The sequence below is a fragment of the Marmota marmota genome, unplaced genomic scaffold (assembly GCF_001458135.2).
Source record: "Marmota marmota marmota unplaced genomic scaffold, marMar, whole genome shotgun sequence".
NCBI lineage: Eukaryota > Metazoa > Chordata > Mammalia > Rodentia > Sciuridae > Marmota > Marmota marmota.
In genome coordinates, this window is record NW_026000021.1 from 240,970 (window position 1) to 261,670 (window position 20,701).

General features: G+C 36.5%; 1 protein-coding gene across 2 annotated transcripts; it reads right to left on the minus strand.

Moving 5' to 3' along the window:
- Window positions 1-963: 963 nt before the first annotated feature.
- Window positions 964-15,779, minus strand: LOC107155708 (band 4.1-like protein 5). Of its 2 annotated transcripts, none has more exons than XM_048810413.1 (5): window positions 15,162-15,779; window positions 13,360-13,434; window positions 10,608-10,649; window positions 10,121-10,248; window positions 964-4,912 (listed from the first exon to the last, which is right to left on the minus strand). In XM_048810413.1, exons 1-5 carry the CDS (start codon window positions 15,198-15,200, stop codon window positions 4,846-4,848), a joined length of 351 nt encoding a protein of 116 aa, XP_048666370.1. In that variant the 5' UTR covers window positions 15,201-15,779; the 3' UTR covers window positions 964-4,845. The 2 variants fall into 2 exon arrangements, with proteins under 2 accessions (XP_048666370.1, XP_015357164.2); XM_015501678.2 differs by having other exon boundaries at window positions 10,121-10,251; window positions 15,162-15,766.
- Window positions 15,780-20,701: the final 4,922 nt, after the last annotated feature.

A 20,701-nucleotide genomic window follows, 5' to 3' on the forward strand; every position in this document is an offset into this window, starting at 1 on the left:
ATTAGAGCAGATTATGCTAAGTGAAGCTAGCCAATCCCTAAAAAAACAAATGCCAAATGTCTTCTTTGATATAATGAGAGCAACTAAGAACAGAGCATGGAGGAAGAGCAGGAGGAAAAGATTAACATTTAACAGAGACATGAGGTGGGAGGGAAAGGGAGAGAAAAGGGAAATTGCATGGAAATGGAAGGAGACCCTCATTGTTATACAAAATTACATATAAGAGGTTGTGAGGGAAATGGGAGAAAAAACAAGGAGAGAAATGAATTACAGTAGATGGGGTAGAGAGAGAAGATGGGAGGGGAGGGGAGGGGGGACAGTAGAGGATAGGAAAGGTAGCAGAATACAACAGTTACTAATATGGCATTATGTAAAAATGTGGATGTGTAAACGATGTGATTCTGCAATCTGTATTTGGGGTAAAAATGGGAGTTCATAACCCACTTGAATCTAATGTATGAAATATGATATGTCAAGAGCTTTGTAATGTTTTGAACAACCAATAAAAAATAAATAAATAAATAAACAAACTACATGTGGGCGGGAGCTAGTGAGGGAGCAGGGGACAGCGACACCTGCCTACTCTGAGATGCTGTGATGCACACTTCTGGCATCCTTCAGACAAAGGAACTGAGGCTCAGGGGCGGGGCCAGAGACAGACTTATTTATTCAAGTTGTCAGGGGTACTATGTATGCAGTGGAGCCCAGACTCAGTGACTAAAGCTGCCTCCCTGTGCCACACTGCTTCGTGGAATGATCGCAGTGCACTCCAGGACTGCTGGACATGACATATGAAGTTTTAACCTTCAAAATGTCTTCCCTCCCAAATTCACACCACCTACACTGCTGTGAGTCACTGCTTCAATTTACCCCATCACATTCCTATTAATGGTGGCTGTAGCCTAACAATTCTGTTGAAGTCAACACACAAGTATTACATGCCCAAGAAAATGAAAACATCAATGTCTTGCAAAAGTTTTATTTGAACAGAGTCACAGCTAGAGTTCTTATTTCAGTGTACAGACAACTCACAGTTCAGTGCAGGGCTTCTAATACAAGTCATATAAAACTGGAACATACTGAATATAGTGCACTCGATAGAAAAATAAATTACAGTTTCAAAACTACTGCAGAGCTTTACACATATAAAAAGTAAACATAAAACAGTTAGTGAGGTCCTCATAACTGTCTACTATACCTAAATATAAAAAGACCAAGGGACTCTGATTAAAAAAAAAAAAAAAAAAAACTTTCTGATAAGGAGAAATCCTGAGAAGTGATTGAATGCTATCTCGAGCAGTGTGGTAAAGGAGTGGCTTGCAGATCCTACAGAATCTCAGCTCTACCAACATGTTAACACAGCTGAGTTCAGCTCAGGACAAATTTCTACCATCCAAACCTCCTAGGAAACAGAAAAAAATTTCTAACCTTCTTCTGATCATTCAAGAACCAGGCTTAAGTTTTTAAGAGGAAAAAAAAAGGGACAAATAATCTAGAAATGTGCATTCTTCAGTCCGCAGAAGTATCCAGGTTTTCAAACAAATACATGGCCAAATGCAAGACGAATCAAAAACTGGTGGATCTCACAAAGACTGCTGAGACCCACAACTGCATCTTGCCCAGCTGCAGCACAAGTGGATGAGGATGAATGTCCAGAAGCGCTGGGTTTCTCTAGGTGGCAGGTGATACTATGGAACCCCCCTCATACCTGCCTGCCTCTGAGACAGACAGACATGCCATTCTTCAAAGCTGGCAACCAGGGGTCAGGAGCTTTTCGAAATAAACTTTACAGAACACAGATGTGCTCAATTGTACTGCTGTCTGGGCTGCTTTGGGCACCACCAGCTGAGCTGAATGGCCAAGTATTCATTATTTCTAGCCCTTTTCAGAACAAATGTGGGGACCCAGCTCAAGGGAAAACAAAGAACTCTACTTTTAAAGATCCTTAGAAAAATACAAAAGATTCTTCAATACTTAACTGGCAAATAATCCCACCAGCCAGAGTTCTGAAGGGACAAAGGGACTTAACTTTCAGGTCCTGGCTAAGAGAAGACAGAGATATAAGCTTTAACCCAAACTGAGAGGCATAAAGAGAACAAGCAGCCTAGATCCAAGCAACAACTCAGGGCTCTCATCTATACATGTCCACGGGGCAGCTGGTTGTACAAAAGTAAATAAAGCTAAAGACAAAGATATGAAATATTTTTTAAAAATAAATTTTCTTAAAACAATGTAAAAATGATAAACACACAAGGAACCTACTCACTGCTTTGGTTAGTAGTATCTCCTGAACAGCAGGAATAAAATAACCACGAGTCCCTCCTGTGGAGGAGAGAGATGCTACTGACAAATATTCATAATTAAGTTCTTGCAGGTTAGTTTGCAAATGCTGAGGCTGAGTCTAGAGCTATCTGCCAACTCTGTTGTCTTATTTTACAGCAGCAAGTCAATGCTCCCTCCCACTCCAGGGCTGTAACATGGCTAGGATTCTCCCCTGGCCACTCCCCCTGGGCAAGCAGCAGAGAGTCTGTTCCCAGCATTCCCAGTGTAGCACAGGACACAAACCACCAGGAAAGCCTTCAGTGCCCCGGGCTGCCCTCCTCCCACCTCAGCCTCTTGTTACCAGTTGTCTTCTTACCCAGGGTTATCTGCGGCCTCTTGGTCAGCATCCTCAACTGGTTCAATGTACTTCTCTCTTCTCAGAGAGACACCTCCCTTTCCCTACCTGTACATTCACAGACTTCCTCAGCCCTGCCTCCACAGCTCTCAGGGGGCAGAACAGCATGAGCTGTAATAGCAGCTCTGGGAACAGCATTAGCAGCAGATGTGACAGGAAACATAAGTGACAGGTATTTTATCTGTCAGAGCTAATTCATCATTCCAGTATTATTTTTGTGTTTACCACTTCATGCCAGGGCAAAGCAAAATTTCCTTTTAGCTTAAGATTCAAATGAAAGTCCCTATCAATTTTCTGACTGGAAAGCATACAGGTACCTGAAGACAAATGTTATATTTTCAACTATTTAATTCCTAAATTTTAGAAAATGTAAAATGAGGTCAATCTTCTGAGCCACAATGCCCTTCTAGCTGCTCTGAGGATAGCAGCACAATACTAACTTGAAGGGCATAGCGCTTATTAAGACACTGAAAATTTGATGTCTAGTCCAATGTTTCCTGGGTTAAGCTGCAACTGAAGAACAGCAAGAGCACTGCCAGTGAAACAGCTACGGGGAGGCAGCCAGCGAGGAGTGCCAACTTTCTCTCCTTCAGCAAAAATGTTTTGTGCAAAAAGTGGTTTCCAATCTCTACAGATCCCTGGAAAACTACAAGATTAAAAAAGAAAAAAAAAAATTCCTGAGCTTCTCAGACACTGATGTGTCAACCTGAGCACATAATTATGCTACAGGAGCCCAGGAGAGTCCAGACTATGGAGTTTTAAAGATTATAAAACTAATACTCAATTACATATATATTATAGGGCAAAGAACTAAAAAACAAAACAAATTTCAGGACATACAGCTTAATATAAGTCCTTGATAACAATGGATTACTGACAACGTTCCTGGATGGTTTCTAGATCATCCTCATTCCCCAAGGCAACTAAGACTTTCCTTTAAGTCTATATAGTTTTAAAGCTAAATAAGTGTTGCTCCTGGGTGTTAGGGGAATGTCGATTACTTTTCGATGATTAGCATTTTAACATCCAGAATTTTTCTGTACAGGCTAAAAGGGATGTGAGAATTCTGAGAGAACTCTCTAAACTAATGCAAACTCCCTAATGCAGTATGACTTCATTCAGTGTGCTGGACAAATTTCATACATAGCAGGCATTCAAGTAAAAGAAAAATCCTCTTGCCCCCACCCCAGTTCTCTAGTTTTTTCCTGGTATTTTTGTTTTAGTATGTGAAAGCTCTGAATTTTTTCAGCTTTTATTATAAAGAGATGGAGGCCATGTCCAAATAGATCCTGATGTTGCAGAGTACTGGTGAGCTGTGCCTTCACAACCTAGTCTGCATTCCCCATCACGCCCAAGGAGGGACAGGAGAGGCCTGAGGTCAATGCCCAGGATCTATCAACCAGGAACCTGCTCCTTCCAGGCTGCAAAGTAAGGTACGTATGTGGTGCACAAGAGTGCTTCCTGTGGGAAGACAGGGCTGGAAAACAATTTTTCTCCCTCTAGTTCTTCTCAAAAGTCTATATTTTACCTTGATGTAAATTTGTAGTAGTTAGATAACCAATCCATAAGTCAAAAATATGGAGGACATTTAAAACCTTCTGTATTCTCAACTTCTCTTCAGTACTACTGTAATAACTATGAAAGAGCTGGCCCTAAATCTACCTACATAATATCTGCATCAATTTCCTAAATTCCTGATTTCCAGGTAATACATGGTAAAGTGCAATTTCTCTAATGGGCATTCAGCACAAAGAAGCTCTCGCCCCGATAAGATAGATCTAACAATTAGAAGGCTGTTGACTGCCAGAGACAGCCTTGCTATGAAGTCATGAACACTTACAACAGCTAGGTGGAACCAAGAGTTTGAAGGAAATGGCCAGGGGGAAGTAATTCCTTGAGTCAGGAATTTCCAACCCTAATAAAACTATAGAAAGTAAAAAACCAGATACCCTGATCTGGGCAAAAATGCAGTGGAAATAAACTTCTAGTTGGACGGAAAACGTAGCTAATTTTTTTTTCATGGAGTCTAATCTAGGTAAAGCTTTTTTACCTACAAGTAAAGGACAGACTCCTGATTCTAAAACATTCCAGGAGAAACGGATTCCAGGACAGACTGCTGGAGAATACTAGACATTCCAGTTATAGGTGGTAGTGGCAGCGGCAGTCCCTTAGAGCTCAGTTGTCAGTAAACACTTCTGCTTCAAGACTGTGTCTTCCACCAATGTTGGAGCAGAACTGAAAGGAAGAAAGTTTGGTTGTTCAGTGAAAACATTTGCAGGGGTAGAGGAATATTCACATCTTCACCAGCTCAATTACAGATATCGAGGACAGATAACAGATTTAAATGAATACCTAATAATATCTAAACCTAACAATGAGATACTCCACAAATGGGAATTTTAATTTTTCTTTCTTTCTTAGAAATGAGAGATTGAACAAGGGGCATTCTACCACTGGGCTACATCCTCTAGTCCTTTTTGTTTTGATATAGGATCTTATACAGTTGCTGAAACTTGCAATCCTTCTGCCTCAGCCTCTCAAAACACTGGGATTATAGGTATATGCCACCATATGTAGCCAGAAGGAAAATTTCAAGTTAACTAAAATGTGAAATAAAAACATTTCCCCTACTTCCTTGAATGAAATATGCCTAACATACATTTAAATATCAAGAATAGTCCTGTGCTATGCATAAGAGCAGTACGCCCAGGAGATATCAAGGGAAGTGGGCTGTCCTGTGTGTTTTTTAAAAAACATAGTCCCAGGTGGCTATAATAAGATCCCCACACCTGTCATATATTTGTCAGAGATCTGAAAAAAATGGAAGGGTTTGCATGAGGGCCACAAGTCTCTGCTGGGGGTGAACTGAGCTTAGATACAAGGATGTACTGACATTAATTTAATTTCATAAAATCTTAATACAAAAAAATGTAATGTAAAATGGCAAAAGCACTAACAAGATTTAAAAATGAAAGCAGCAGTCACCCATACCTCCACTCTCCATTCCTACTACACAAAAATGAATATTTGCAACTGTGGGACCCCCCACCCCCACCCCCCTGTATTTTCTTTCACTTCTCTGTATTCCAGGTTCTCAAAGAGTGGTCCCTGCAATTTGTTAGAAATGCAAATTCTTAGGCCCCACTCCAGATACAGTGAATCCAATCCGGAGGGTAGGGTCGAGTGATCAGTGTTTTAACAGGCCTTCCTCTAGAAATCCTGCTTCAGGACTAGAGAAGTTCTGACTGCTCTGAGTGATGTGTTTAAACAATGGCTTCCTATTATGAACTATGAAGCTTAATTTCTATACCTCCTTTACCACCCCCATAATCCTGAATTAACTTTCAACACAGTTATATGACCAACTTTATTATATGTTAACATACAGGATTTTTTTGGTAATTTTGTAAATATTTTCATAATCAGGTATCAGTGTACTATATATATGTCTTTTGTGTGGAATTTTAATTTTCTTAGGATTGAATAACTGAGTCATTTACTGTTGTTGTGGCGACCACATATTCAATCTTTTATATGTATATGTACCCCTACTTCTTAGGCACAATTGTGGATTTCAGTACCTTCAAACAGGTCATGTGAAGAGGGAAAATTTGAGTGTGTTTTGAATCTGAAAAGGATTCCTTTCTAGACCTGCTGGGCAGCTGCTGTCTTCGAATTTCTTCCATCTTCCTCCAGGTAAATCTCTGCACATGTTTCCTATGTCGTCTTCTTTGTAGGATCAAACTTTTTTGATGGAACACCTTCCAGTAGCTTCCTGGGGAAACCGCCTACCTACAAACATCTCTAATCTAACACTGGTGAGTTTTTCTGAATATAAAACTCTGGAGAAAAACAAATTCCCTCCATAATCTGAAGATTCTACTTGATCATCTTCTAGCTTGCAGAAACATCTGCTGCCATTCGAATTCCCAATACTTTTTATGTACTCTTGTCTTCCCCTCACTGGAAACAGATATCCTCTCATAAGTTTTATCTGAAGTTCCTGATGTTCCTCAGTGTGGTCTATTTTCATCTTGTGCACTGGGTACTCAGTGGACCCCTACAATCTAGAAGCTTGAGTTCTCTTCTGGGAACTCGTGATGCAAGTACGACTCTGGACTGCCCAGACCAGTCCTCTAATGTTCTTATCTTTTCCTTCCCAGTTTTCTTTTCTTTTTTTTAATCCCCTTACCTTTTGGGAAACTGCCTCAATCTTCCACACATTCTTTGGGTTTTATTTTTAATATTTTCTAACATTTTTAGTTTTTACAATTTTCTAAAACATAGTTCTTTGTTTTCTGTTTTTTTGTTTTTTAAATTTCCTACTATTATTGCATGGATGCAATGTATCTTTTCTCTAAATTTAGATACTATAATTTAGCAAGTTTTCTTCACAGTTGCCTTTATTTCTATGTTTCTTTTTCAGTTTACTTCATTTGGTCTTTCCTCACATGTCTGATAATCTCCAGCTTTCTTCTATTTCAAAGAGAAGGAATGAATGGTTGGTAGCTGCACGTATATGAATAAAAACTCATTGATTAATGAACTACATATATGAATAAAAACTCACTGATTAATGAACTCCTGGGAAGATTTCTGGCAGTTTCCCCAAGGGATACACAAATGTTGATATGTGTAGGCCTTTCCTCTTTGGTTCATTGCTTTCTTCAGAGAACAGCATTTTACTTTCTCACCTGAAACATCTGTACTTGGCCAACATCATTCAAGAAGCTGCTATAAGAAGGAAGATGGAAATCTCACCCTTCAGTGTGTGTACTTTGAGTTAACCTGTTTTCAGCTTGGAGCTTTACAATGCAAACTCCCCAATCTAGAGCCTCTCTGCCTCAGCAAGAGGAAAAACCTCAGCATTATGCAGCATAAACAGGGATGGGGGGATGGGGGATGGTAGATGGTGGATGGTCTAAATAGATATAAACACTTTCAACCAACTCTTAGCCCTACTTTACTCTATCACCATAAATATCTGGTAACTTCAATTTCTAAGCCTTTCCAGGTTCTCCATTATCAACTAGGCCTGTTTTATATTAAATTTCAATCTCTGGATATGGGATCCAGTCATCATTTTTAAAATACTAACACACACACATACACAAACACACACACAAGTGCACAAATCAGAAATTTACAGCTTGATGACTTTTGCAAACTGAACACACCTTTATAATCAGCCTCTAGAATATTAAATAAAACATTATTAACACTCTAAAAGCCTCTTTAGGGCTCTCTCCAGTTGTGAACCACCTCAAGGGTAACCATTATAGAGCTGTGTTTCTTTTTGAACTCCATTTTGCTGACTTTTATTATGATGGGGGAACTCTAAAATGACCCCCAGTTATCCCCACAGACTTCTATCCTGATATGCAGAGTCAGAGGGGTAAGGGAGCAGGGGAGGGAGAGCACACCAAAGAAAGAGTACCACTGGACAGTTTCCCTTATACTCTTGAATTATATCTTTTGATGAATGAAATTCCTTGATATAATTCAAGTTACTGTTTTTTTTCCCTATATGATTGATTAAAGCTATTTGTGAGCTGTTTTTAAAAAATATTTGCCTATTCCAAGGTTACAAGGATATGCACTTGCTTTGTTTCCTATTTAGATCTGCAATTTACCAGAATGAATTTTTGTGGATGGTATGAGGTTCAGTCAAGATTAATTTTTCCCACAAGGGTAACTAATGTGCCCAGCAGATTTACTTCAAGACTATTCTTGCCTCACAACATTGCACCATCATTGACTTCATATATTGTTGGGTAACTTACATGTGTGTGGGAGGGTTTGTTTCTTGACTCTATTCTATTTTACTGATTTAATTGTCATCTTTTCTCTCTTTAAGTCTTTTATGATTACTTGGAGCAACAGATGATTTGGGGAAGCAACAGAGAAAGGTTCTTCTTTCATTTGTAAGTTTTAATTTGGAAGTCCTTAAGAACTCACACTAATTGTGTAAATTTAACTGCAATGCATTACCACCTGGTCCTTTATAAAAATATTTTTAAAAACTTTTTTTTGTAGTTGTAGATGGACAGCATGCCTTTATTTGTTTATTTGTACGTGGTGCTGAGGATCAAACCCAGTGCCCCACACATGCAAGATTAGAGCTCTGCCATTGAGCTACAGCCCCACCCCCCTGTTGAGATACTTTTATAGTGGCAATTGCTAGGCTACAAATGATTAGAAAAATAACCCATTAGATTTGCATAAAGTGGAATTTGACTAGATGTGAAATTCCCTAAGGCAGGTTCCACATCTGTCTTATTCACTACTATCTTCAATGCCAGAAATAAATAATGTCAGGGACATCACAGACACTAAAGTGTTTGCTGAGTGAGAAATGGTATTACTGAAAAGACTATGAAGATAAGGGAATGATTTTAAAGTCAACCTATGAATATCTTTCAAGTTAATCATCTCTAATAATTTCCCCTCTTTCTCAACACCAGGAGGATATGGGGAATGGCAACAACTAAGAAAAAGGTCTGAGGTAAGAGTAAAGGCAATTATAAACCTTTTGCAAAATAGGAACAGTTATGGACCTAGCAATCAAAAGTTGAAGAGCTCTTTTCAATCTAATTTGTAGTGAGCTAAATGTTGACATGAGCTACTTTGGAGCCCTTACCTTGGGAATTTCCTACCTCATACTGTACTTCTTCACCTATAGTGATAGACACTGCCATTCATCACTAGTATACAGTAGGAACAAGCATAATAGTAAAGAATAAAAGGAAAAGATATAAATTTAAAACAAATATAAAAATTTAAAGATAAACCTATTATTATCTTTATCTAGCAAAGACTTCACAAAGAAACTTTAATAAAAAACTACCAGTAGTAGGCTGGGATTATGGCTCAGTGATAGAGCACTTGCCTCACATGTGTGAGGCTCTGGGTTCAATTCTCAGCACCACATATAAATAAGTGAATAAAATAAAGGTCCATCAACATCTAAAAAATATTTTAAAAAAACTACTAGTAGCAAGGAAAAAACCCCACTATGATAAACAGAAAAGATGTATCCAGTTTTATTTGTTCAACTAGAAGAACTGAAGGTTGAGCCCAGTGGCACTAGCCTGTATTCTCAACTACTTGGGAAGCTGAAGTGGAGAATCACAGGTCTGAGACCAGCATACGGCAATATGGTGAGACCCTGTCTCCAAAAGAGTTTCAAAATGGCTGGAGATGTGGGGCTCAGCAGTGAATCACTTGTATAGCATGCCTAAGACTCTGGTTCTATCCCCTGTACCAAAAAGAAGCGGGGGGGGGGGGGGGGTAGAGAAGAGGAAGAGGAGGAGGAAGAAAAAGGAAGAGAGAAGGAGGAAGAAGAAGGAAAACTGACATTTGTTATTTTAAATCTAACTAACTATTATTTTCCCCCCAAAAGATGCAGTTTTTTAAACTGCAGCTGAGAAATAATTTCCTTACCTGGTCACAGCATCTACTAAGAATGGTGCTGGAGGAGAGATCAATGAAATTTCATCTTTACTACCATGTCCTTCTTTTCCTGCCAACAATGTTCCATATCTTCCAAGTCCATTAGAAATGGCACCACTCTGCTATGAGAGACACACAACACATCTCAACACTGAGGTAACACTGGGTCAGCACATCAGTTACATATCAACTTCACTAATGACTATGGCAGGGAGGAAGATTTGGATGTTCATGATTGCTTTGTTTTTTAAAAATTATCCTCAACCTCAGATTTTATTTTATTTATTTATTTTTGGCCACATCCTTAAGAATTGGCAAACAGAAAAGATTAAACCATGAATTTGAAGCCATTAAATTCAGTTAACACAACTTTGATAATGACCCAAATGTTTGTAAGAAAAAACAAGAACCTAGTGATCATTTAGACCTTGCCCTGAAAGAGTAACCAGAATAAAAATCATAACTATCATGAACTTACTGGAACAATCCACCGGGGTGTGACCATGGATGTTGAAGACACCTAAAACAAATTTTATATATGTATTTACTTTCAGGGAAGATAGATTTATCATAATTACAATACTTTTTCATATTATAAAAGGCATGTAAGAATTCTTTTTGTGTGTGTGTGTGTGGTGCTGAGGGTTGAACCCAGGGCCTTGTGCATGCAAGGCACTCTACCAACTGAGCTATATCCCCAGCTTAGGAATACAATTCTTAATGAGTCCCTTAAGCTTATATGGACTTTCAAAGACTCTCTTCTTTAATACAAATCCCATACTATTATGGATTATATATGAGGTATCCCTCAAAAGCTCATGTGTGAGATAATGCAAGAATGTTCAGAAGTGAAATAATTTGACTATGAGTTGTAAATATGGAAACTTAGACTAGTTCTTGCACTGGTAACATTAGCTACTAATAAGAAAAATTTAAATAAGTCCAAATCTTAGTAAGTTAGATTAATCACCAGAACCAGAAACATACAAAGTATGACTTTCCTACCATATTAAGAAAATACAGTAGGGGGTGGGGGAGTGAGAGAGAATGAGAATAAATATAAATATGGTAAGAAGTAACCAAAAAATAGTTTGGCAGAACAAATCTTAATTACAGTAAATACAAATGCATTAAACTCAACCAGAGTACAGACACGTTAAGAGTTGTCAAAAGAGATCTGGCAAAATACTGTTCACAAAAAGTCCATTTAAAACTAGTAGACACAGAAAGATTAAAAATAAAAGGATAGAAAATTATGCACTGAGTAATACAAATTTAGTACATAATACTGGGAAAACTGGTCCTTTCTATGGATATACACAAAGTTGAGTCATCCTGAATCACTCTCCCCCACCCAATAACCCTTCAAACTGTCCAAATAGGTTTAAACATTAAAAAATGAAAGAAAATAAAATTATGGTAAAAATAGGATATAGCTCTGTGACTTCAAAGAGGAGGTGGCAATTGATGAAGAAAAAGGTTTCTGTTCAATGATGAGTATAAATTTATTTTACATATTATTCATTTCCTGAGTAAAAGATATAGGTTGGCTCCAACTCCTTAGGACCTATCACAAATAATACTGTGATAAATTTTCTTATGTATTATTATACCAATTAGAAGAAAATATTTTTTAATGTCTAAGATTGACATGGAATTGATATCTAAATTATGCAAAGAACTCTTCGAAAGAAAGAAAGGAAAACTAATAGAAAGATGAGCAAAAGATGAAAAGATGACTCAGAAAAAAACAAATCCTTAAAAAACTGGAGGAGGTATTAAATTTAACTCATGCAAATTCAAACAATGAGAAAAACTCATTCCTGTTAGAAAATATTAGAAAGATAAAGTGCGGCTAAAGGGAGAATGTGAGTGAAAGGGTAACACATGAGTACTGATGGTGGCAATACTAACTGTGGAAGTCTTCTGAGGAGCAATCAGTAACACCGAGTATGTTTATTTGAGCCTATAGCTCACTAATCCTATCTGTGGGCATATATCCCCCAAATCTCCCACATTCTTAAAGGAGACACAAATGATTGTGTTTATCTAAATAAATAGATGAAAGGCAGGCTGGAAAGACATATGTCATATACAGTACAATGAATGCCTCAGGGAAAAACAGGAATGGAAGTGGATACTGGAGAATAAAGGGAATAAAGCAAAATAAGCTCTACAAGAAACCTCAAAGGATAGTGTGGCATGGACTAACCGGCATGTCTAACCTAATTTGGGCACCTGAAATTTTAAAAAAATATGGATACTATCCCATTGGTCTCAGAGATACCTTCTTGTCATAAATTTATTTTGCATATTTACTCATTCCCAAAGTAATAGAATTCTCAATGCCTTCCAGGACTTTCTTCCAGGTCTTAGTAAAAATTCTTACTCTAGCTTTTAGGTTCTGCCTAGGCTCCTCACTGGAAAGATGGAACTTTATAATTTTAATTTTGAAGCTCCTTAAGAGTAGGAACTATAACCTAGATAAAAATATAATAAAAACCTTACTCTCAATAAAATCTTATTTTTTTAAATTTTTTTTCTCTCTTTTTTTTGGTAGTACTAGGTATCAAACCCAGTGGTGCTCTACCACTGAGCTACATCCCCAGTCTTTTTTGGTCCTGGGGATTGAACCCAGGGGTGCTTAACCACTGAGCCACATCCCCAGCCCTTTTATATATTTTATTAGAGACAGGGTCTCACTGAGTTGCTTAGGGCCTTGTTAAGTTGCTGAGGCTGGCTTTGATCTTGCCATCCTCCTGACTTAGCTTCCAGAGCTGCTGGGATTATAAGTATGTGCCACTATGCCTGGCCATCCCCAGGTCTTTTTAATGTTTTATTTTGAGATGGGATTGCACTAATTTGCCCAACCCAGCCTCAAACTTGTGATCCTCCCACCTCAGCCTCCTGCATAGCTGGAATTACAGCTGTGCACCACCAGCACACCCACTTGGTCTTAACTTTTTAAGTTGTTTATCCACATATTTTCTCTCATTTAATTTAATATGGTGTTGAATTTTAAATAGGCTCCTACGATTTCTATAGTGACATGTAAATTCAAAGTGGAAGAATTTTAGTACAAGAAAGGCAATGCTAAGTGGTTTCTGAAATACAAACTCTTATTAAATGAAAACTTTTACTAAATTGTTAAATAGGCAAAAACTAGAATCTAACCAGACCATTTGCAAGGCAAAATTCCTTCCCATATTGCTGTTTTAAAACATATTTACCTGAGGTGTGACTGTGGGGTCAATTAGATTCTCAGTTAGAGATAAGAGCAAGGCATCCAATTCATCTGTGGCATCCTATATAAGACAAGGAATCTAGAATAGTTAAATGACTCATTCATCATCATATTTTTTTTTTTTTTTGGCCATATCTTCCCAATGTAAAATTCTGACCCACGCCTGGTTAGTATTAATCCTTTAAGCAAACAAGAACATTTGGGAATTCTGGTTATTAATGATTCCACTTCTCCATGGAAGGGAACACAAGACTACAAATCAGAACTTAAAAAAGAAGTGTTCTGTATATGTTCATATAGGTATTCCTTTGGGTGAGATACAACTTGGGTAAGGTTATGACTGCTCTGACTTGTTTTGTTTTGTTTTTTTTAAGCACAAGAGACAGTCAATCAAAGAGGTCCCTCAATTCCAAAATGCTTCTCTGTCAAGATGTCTGGATGCTTCACTAATTGGAAAAGAATACAATATGAACTCTCTCCCCCATAAATGATAATAATTGTTGATTTTAATATTTGAGGCATCTTCTCTATCACACTGTGAGGGGAGGTGGAATTTAAAAACAATAAAATACAAAATTCCAGTCCAGTAATATGAAAAATAGGAACCTGCAGTATAAAGAACATTTAAAAAGGCCCTTCAAAAAATAAGACAAAATTAAAAGGCCCTTCATTTATACATTTTTATTTCAATCTATTTGTCTTCAGGCCTTCGTGAATCTCCTATTCCTATTTCCATACACAACTAAATTTTAGTCACATATATGAAAGAATTGCTCTTTCCTCTTTAAACTCTTTCCTCCCACCCCATCCCTTCCCACCCTGTTGCCTATGCTAAATTCATCGTAACAGCTTGTGTATGTCACTATCACTCTAGCACAATTCTCTCTCCCACTGCATCATAAGCAGTTTGAAAACACAGACTATGTTTCATTCATTTTCTAATCTGTAGTGACTAACATGCTGTCTGGGACACATTATATACACAATAAATCTTTCAACTAAATGTTCTTCTCTGTTCTAAAAACACCTCAGATTCCACCTAAGAATTCCATTTCACCAGGTAGTCAAATATCTTTTTAGAATTTTAATTAGCAAAAAAAGGAATTCCTAATTTTGAAGGTACTTTAGGTTGGGGTTTTCCACAAGCCCTAAAATCTGAAAGATTATATCCCTAAATATCAACCATACCATATCTTTTGCATAGTGACAATAAATGTGATATTTAGTTTTTCCTGTTTAGTAAAATACTTGGTAGACTTCTACAACAAATACACATTATGCAACAAAAGAGCAAAGTAGTGCATTAATTTGCAAGGACCATTTTAAATTTAACTTGCAAATTAAAGCATTCATGGGCAATAAAATGGGTTTCTGTAAGTTCTGAACTAGTAAGCATATGACATGTGGACATAAAAAATGCAGAAGTTGAGATGAGCTGATTATGTCGCAATGTAATCAATAATTGGCACCATTATTTCAAAAAGTTTATTTCAACCAACAAATATTTACTCAGTGTCTATTAGGTGCCATATATTTTTTGAGACACTAGGGATATAGCAATGAATGGATCAAGGCTCTCTCACAGCTCATATTCTCCAGAACAAATCAGATACAAATTTCAACAAAAATCACCCATGTTTGAGATATATAGCTGGAACTCTTCCATCTAATAAGAACTTAAAAAGTGTCTATTTGCATATAATATTGTATCTCCTCAAAAGGAAGAGTGAAAGCATAAACAGAATTCAACTCAATACTCCCTTAGAAAACTTAAAGAAGTATTCTTACCTTCAGAACAGAATTGCTATCTGCAGGCATGGTACACATCGGAGCAAGAGAATCTTTGGAGAGGAACACATTATTCTCATTTAATACAACACTGGAAAGAAAAAGATAAATTCAGATCATGTAGGACCTTTATAGGAAAAGGCAGGGTTTTTTAAGAAAAGGACTTAGGAAAAAAGAATAAGGAATTCATACAGAGGGAAAATAAATAACAACTGGTGAGGTACACCCAGCAGTCAGTATTATACGCATGTGCCTAACCTGTCCCCATGCCCCACAGAACAGCTTTTATACACAGGTCAGATTTATTCACAGCTGGATCAAAATAGCAGACTACCTTGCTTTCCCTTCTCAAATCTCACTTAAATGACAGAAAAAAAGATTTACCTTTTCCAAAAAGAAAAAATTCATAATGCCTAAAAACCTCTAAAGTCTGCTTTTAAGAGATGTTACAGCCTCCCCCCAAAGCCTCAAATCCAGAGAAATTATGTACATATTTAACTAATATTAGTTCCAATAATGGAGAGAACCAGAGAAAAAGAATAAATAAGGAGAGTATAAATATGACATAACTACACAATGAAGTATTATTTAGCCATAAAGTCTGGTAAAGTACCAATACATGCCACAATATGGGCTTTATAAGCATTAGAAGAATAAAAGAAGCAGACACAAAAGGCCACATATAATATAGTTCCATTTATAAGAAGTATCCAGAGTAGCTAAATCCATGGAGATTAAAAGTAGATTAGCAGGGCTGGGATTGTGGTTCAGTGGTAGAGCGTTTGCCTAGCATGTGTGAGGCACTGGGTTCGATTCTCAGCACCACATACAAATAAATAAAAAATAAAGATTTATTAACAACTAAAAAATATTTTGAAAAAAAGTAGATTAGCTAGGTGGGTGCAGTGGTGCATGCTTGTAATCCCAGTGGCTCAGGAGACTGAGGCAGGAGGATAGTAAGTTCAAAGCAATTTAGCAAGACCCTAACTGTCTCAAAATAAAAAATAAAAAAGGAATGAAGAGTGGCTCAGTGGTTAAGCATTCCTGGATTTAATATCAGGTACTTTAAATAAAAAAAAAGTAAAGTAAATTAGTTTCTGTCAGATGCTGGGGCTGGGTGGGGAGGGGAGGTGGAGAAATGAGGAGTGACTACTGGTAGGTGTTTCTTTTAGAAATGACAACAATGTTCTAAAATTGAATACTAGAAGCACAACTTTGTGAATACACAAAAAAACAATGAATTGCATATTTTAAGGGGGAAATTTTGTGATATATGAAATACATCTAAATTTTTAAAAGTAAAATAAAAATTATCTACTATAACAAAATCTTATGACAAAATTTGATATATGGTTCATAGGTATATATTACATAATTCTCCATGATTTTCTCTATGCCTGAAACATTTTTCAAAAGGAGTAATAAAAACAGGATGATATGCCATGAGGAGAAAGGCATTAGCAGAAAAGGAAAAGGTCCAGAAACAGATGTTAAGTTTAAAAGATAACACACAATATTTCAAATTGTGAGGGGGGAAAATAGATTATTCAAAATATAAACAGCTACTTAGAAAAATAAATTTGGAAGGTGGAGTATATTCTAAGCTCTTTACAGCTTTAAGAGTTTAATAAGGGCTGGGGATGTGGCTCAGCAGTAAAGAGCGTGCCTAGCATGTGCAAGGGCCTGGGTTCAATCCTTAGCACCACATAAAATAAATAAATAACTAAAAAGGTATTGTGTCCAATTACAACTAAAAAAAAAAGATATTAAAAAAAGAGTTTAATAAAACTTCTGATGAACACAGGCCAGTCCTGCCCCCCTTTTCCTTCTATTTATTCTAAATACAACTTTAATAATGACAGTACTAACAAATGTTAGCACCAACATTTAATTTAGAATAAATGAAAGGGATAAGCAGTAACATCAGTTTTTCCCTGATCATCAATTAGTATGGATGTTGAGAACCAACTGTAAAGTCTTAAACGTAAAGGATGATACACGCTTATATGCTATGTTGATTACAGCATGTGGAACAGAATGATTATTCAGAAAATCTTCATTGAAAAAATTTTGAAAATCAGAAAAGAACATTAATTTACCAATATTTTTTAGCACCAAATAAGAACAGATCATTAGATATACAGTGATGACAAAACTGGCATAAAACAAGGAATAAGGGGCTGGGGCTGGGGCTCAGTGGTAGAGCGCTTTCCTAGCATGTGTGAGGCACTGGGTTCAATCCTCAGCACCACATAAAAATAAACAAATTAAAAAAAACCCACAAGTAAATAGCATAATACTCATTGACAAGAAGCAGAAGAGAGTAGGAGAAGTAACAAAAAAATCTGTTTAGTTAATGTGAGAATCAATGGTAGGTAAAAGCACAAGGCCACTGTGATGGCACTAAGTTAACTGTGACACCCAGAGAAATGATAAGCATTTCACACCAAGTATACTATGAGATTCAAAATATCTTGAAAGATGTTCTTTTTTTTTTTTTTTTTTTGGNTATATATAAAAGAAAAATAATTACTAAATATAAGCTGAGTATAATAGCTTTAAAACATTTTCACATTAATTTATTATAACCTATAAGTCCACTGGCACCCACTTACTATGCGGCTAACTTATCTGCCTTGGGGAGCCAAAATGTGGCAAAAAGAAAACCAAAAGAATTAAAAGGATACTCTGATTCCTAATACCCCAAATTAGATTCAATTTGAAATGAATTAAAATGATACTCTGATTCCTAACACCTCAAATCAGATTCAATTTGAAATGAATGTGAAATTGAAACTCCACTATAAAGTAGTCTTGGCTATAAAAGTCTGCTTTGTTAGGCGTTCATGTAAGGAGTTGAAGTAGATTCAAAGTCTGCTTCAGTCCCAATCAGAATGACACCCACCATTCCCAAAAGGTCCAAGTGCCCTTGGAAAACAATTAATGTAAACAATAAAACAAAAGAAAAATGGTGCTTTCTTACACACCGAGGTCCTAATTCTGTGAGCTCTGCATTTAAATGCCTCAGAAATATTGAAATTACTAAAACTAAAAATATTAATACACATGCACTTCTTAAACATGTGAAATTCCTCAAAGTTCAAGAGATGCAAGTAGTTTTATTTTAAGATTGATAATGGTTAATTTTTTTTAATTATGGGCCCCTTGGAGAGTTTGGAAAAAAATTTGGGTCCGCTTTTCAGAAAAATGTACAAATTAATTAAAGACAGGGTATGTGAATTTCATGGGGCTTACGGACCCTACTTATAGTTAGGGATAAGCCTGTGGCCTTCGGGTTAAGAATGCTGCTTGAAAAAATTAGATGGGCTGGGATCGTGGCTCAGGGGTAGAGCACTTGCCTCACATGTGTAAGGCACTGGGTTCAATTCTCAGCATGGCATATAAATAAATGAATAAAATAAAGGTCCATCAACAACTAAAAAAAAATTTTTAAAAAGAAAAAATTAGATACAATTTACTTTTCTAAATATACACAGAGGTTTGAACCACATTTTATTATCTGCTTCTTTTCATTACGTTGTTTAATGTAAATGAAACTGGAAGAGTGCCTAAGACAAGACAAACTGAATGTGAACTTAACAGCATAACAGCCTGATAACAGCCAGAAACAAAAAAATGACTATTTTAAAATTATTAAACAGCTGGATTCTATCTATAACGTCTGTTACTTGGGAGGCTGAGACAGATGATTTCAAGTTCAAGGCCAGCCTCAGAAGCTTAATGAGACCTTATCTCAAATTAAAAATATTAGGGGCATCCCTGGGTTCAATCCCCATACCAAAAAATAAAAATTATAAAACAAACAAGAAAATTAAAACAAAAAGTCATCATCTCTATTTACCAGTTAAGTGATTTGCACCAGCCCATTGATCCCTGGAAAAGTGTGAAATTCCTTTGTATGGGTGATATCTGAAGACTGCTTCCATTCCCCAAAGGGGAATCATACTTATCATCATGCCTTCTGTGTACAAACTCCAGTGGAGAGAAAGAAAGCTACTTTTTGCTTACATACTTTCTAGGTCTGAATAGAATGTAAATCAAAATAGTAAAAACAACAAAGTTGATCCCGGATAATGGCAATCTGCTACTAGATTACATTTGTAACAACTAAGAAAAAGGACCATTAAAGTACAACCCACAGGGCAAGTCTGGGCCACTGCAAGTAAAAATGACTGGAACAAGCAATGCTCATTCCTCTATGCTGCTTTCCTGCTGTAATAGGGGCAAAGATGAGTAGCTTGACAAAGACTACATGGTTGGCAAAGCCTAAAATATTTACTATCTGGCCCTTCTGGAAACAGCTTGGTAATCTCTGGTTGCAAGAATACAGTCTTTATGCCTAGTTTTAATCTTTTAGCCTAAAAAAGACTAGATGTTAAGGGTCATATACTTTAATTATGTCCACTGTCCTTGCTAATAAATGCAGTGTGGGTTTCATGACTTTAAGCATTCTTAAATTTTATTACTCATCATCAAACAACAATAAAAAAATGATATGTAAAATAAAGTTTGGTGATATAGTAACTGAAAAAGTCTATAGATCTCGACATAGCATAACAGAAGATGCAAAGCAAGAAAAAGCACAAAGACTGAATAAATACAGGAAAGAAGCACCAAGCATCTCAAAGTTTGAAGGAACAATCCATCAGTCCATTCAGTCACCAAAATAATCAAATTGGTTAATTTTTCATCTCAACCTGAGGAATCTCCCTTGCTAAATAAAGAACTTGCTACTTCCTGAGTTAACATATTCAATATGCTACCAAAAAATGTAACTAGTAGGAAACACTTCCTTACTTCAAGGCAAGGTCAACATACCTGTAATATACACATCTTTTCTCTGAGGCTATTAAAAAATAAGATACATTATGGGGCTGGGGTTATAGTTCAGTGGCAGAGCACTTGCCTAGCATGAATGAGACACTGGGTTTGATTCTCAGAACCATATATAAATAAATAAAAATAAGTAAAAAATAAAGGTGTCCATCTACAAATAAAAAAAAAATTAAAAGATGCATTGATTCCTCTTTCATATAACAGCTCTTCAGATATCTAAAGACAGTTGAAGTACTCTTTTTTGAGATTTCTACTTGGTGATTCTCAAGTTCACAATGTCCAGTTATAATTTAGTTTCGAGACCCTTTACCATATAGATGCTCTTTCTCAAACTGCTTTAGTTTTCCCAAATCATTTTCAAGAATGGTATCCATAAATGAATAAAATATTATGGTTTGACCTCCTTTTAAAAACTCTTTTAATTAATACAACACAGCTGTTTTGCAGCTGATTCACACTGCAGTTATATATTCTTTAAAAAAAACTTTTTTACACACGCTCCTATTATATTCTAGTCCCCTACCCTAACTCTGTACTTGTGAAGACTTGACATATTTTCTTAAATTCAGTCCATCATTCTAGCCTATCAAAGTATTCATGAATCTTGATTTGGCCTTTCAAAACTGTACTTCCCTAATGTTATCATCTGAAAATCCCATTAGCTTAAGAGATCTGGGATAAGA

What these genes read in the sequence shown, in the direction of transcription:
- LOC107155708 (XM_015501678.2), bottom strand. Translation starts at nt 15,200, where the DNA reads ATGTGTACCATGCCTGCAGATAGCAATTCTGTTCTGAAG. An exon ending in ATAGCAATTCTGTTCTGAAG is followed by an intron (nt 13,435 to 15,161) that starts GTAAGAATACTT and finishes TGTCTTATATAG; the next exon opens with GATGCCACAGATGAATTGGA. An exon ending in CACCCCGGTGGATTGTTCCA is followed by an intron (nt 10,252 to 10,607) that starts GTAAGTTCATGA and finishes TGTCTCTCATAG; the next exon opens with CAGAGTGGTGCCATTTCTAA.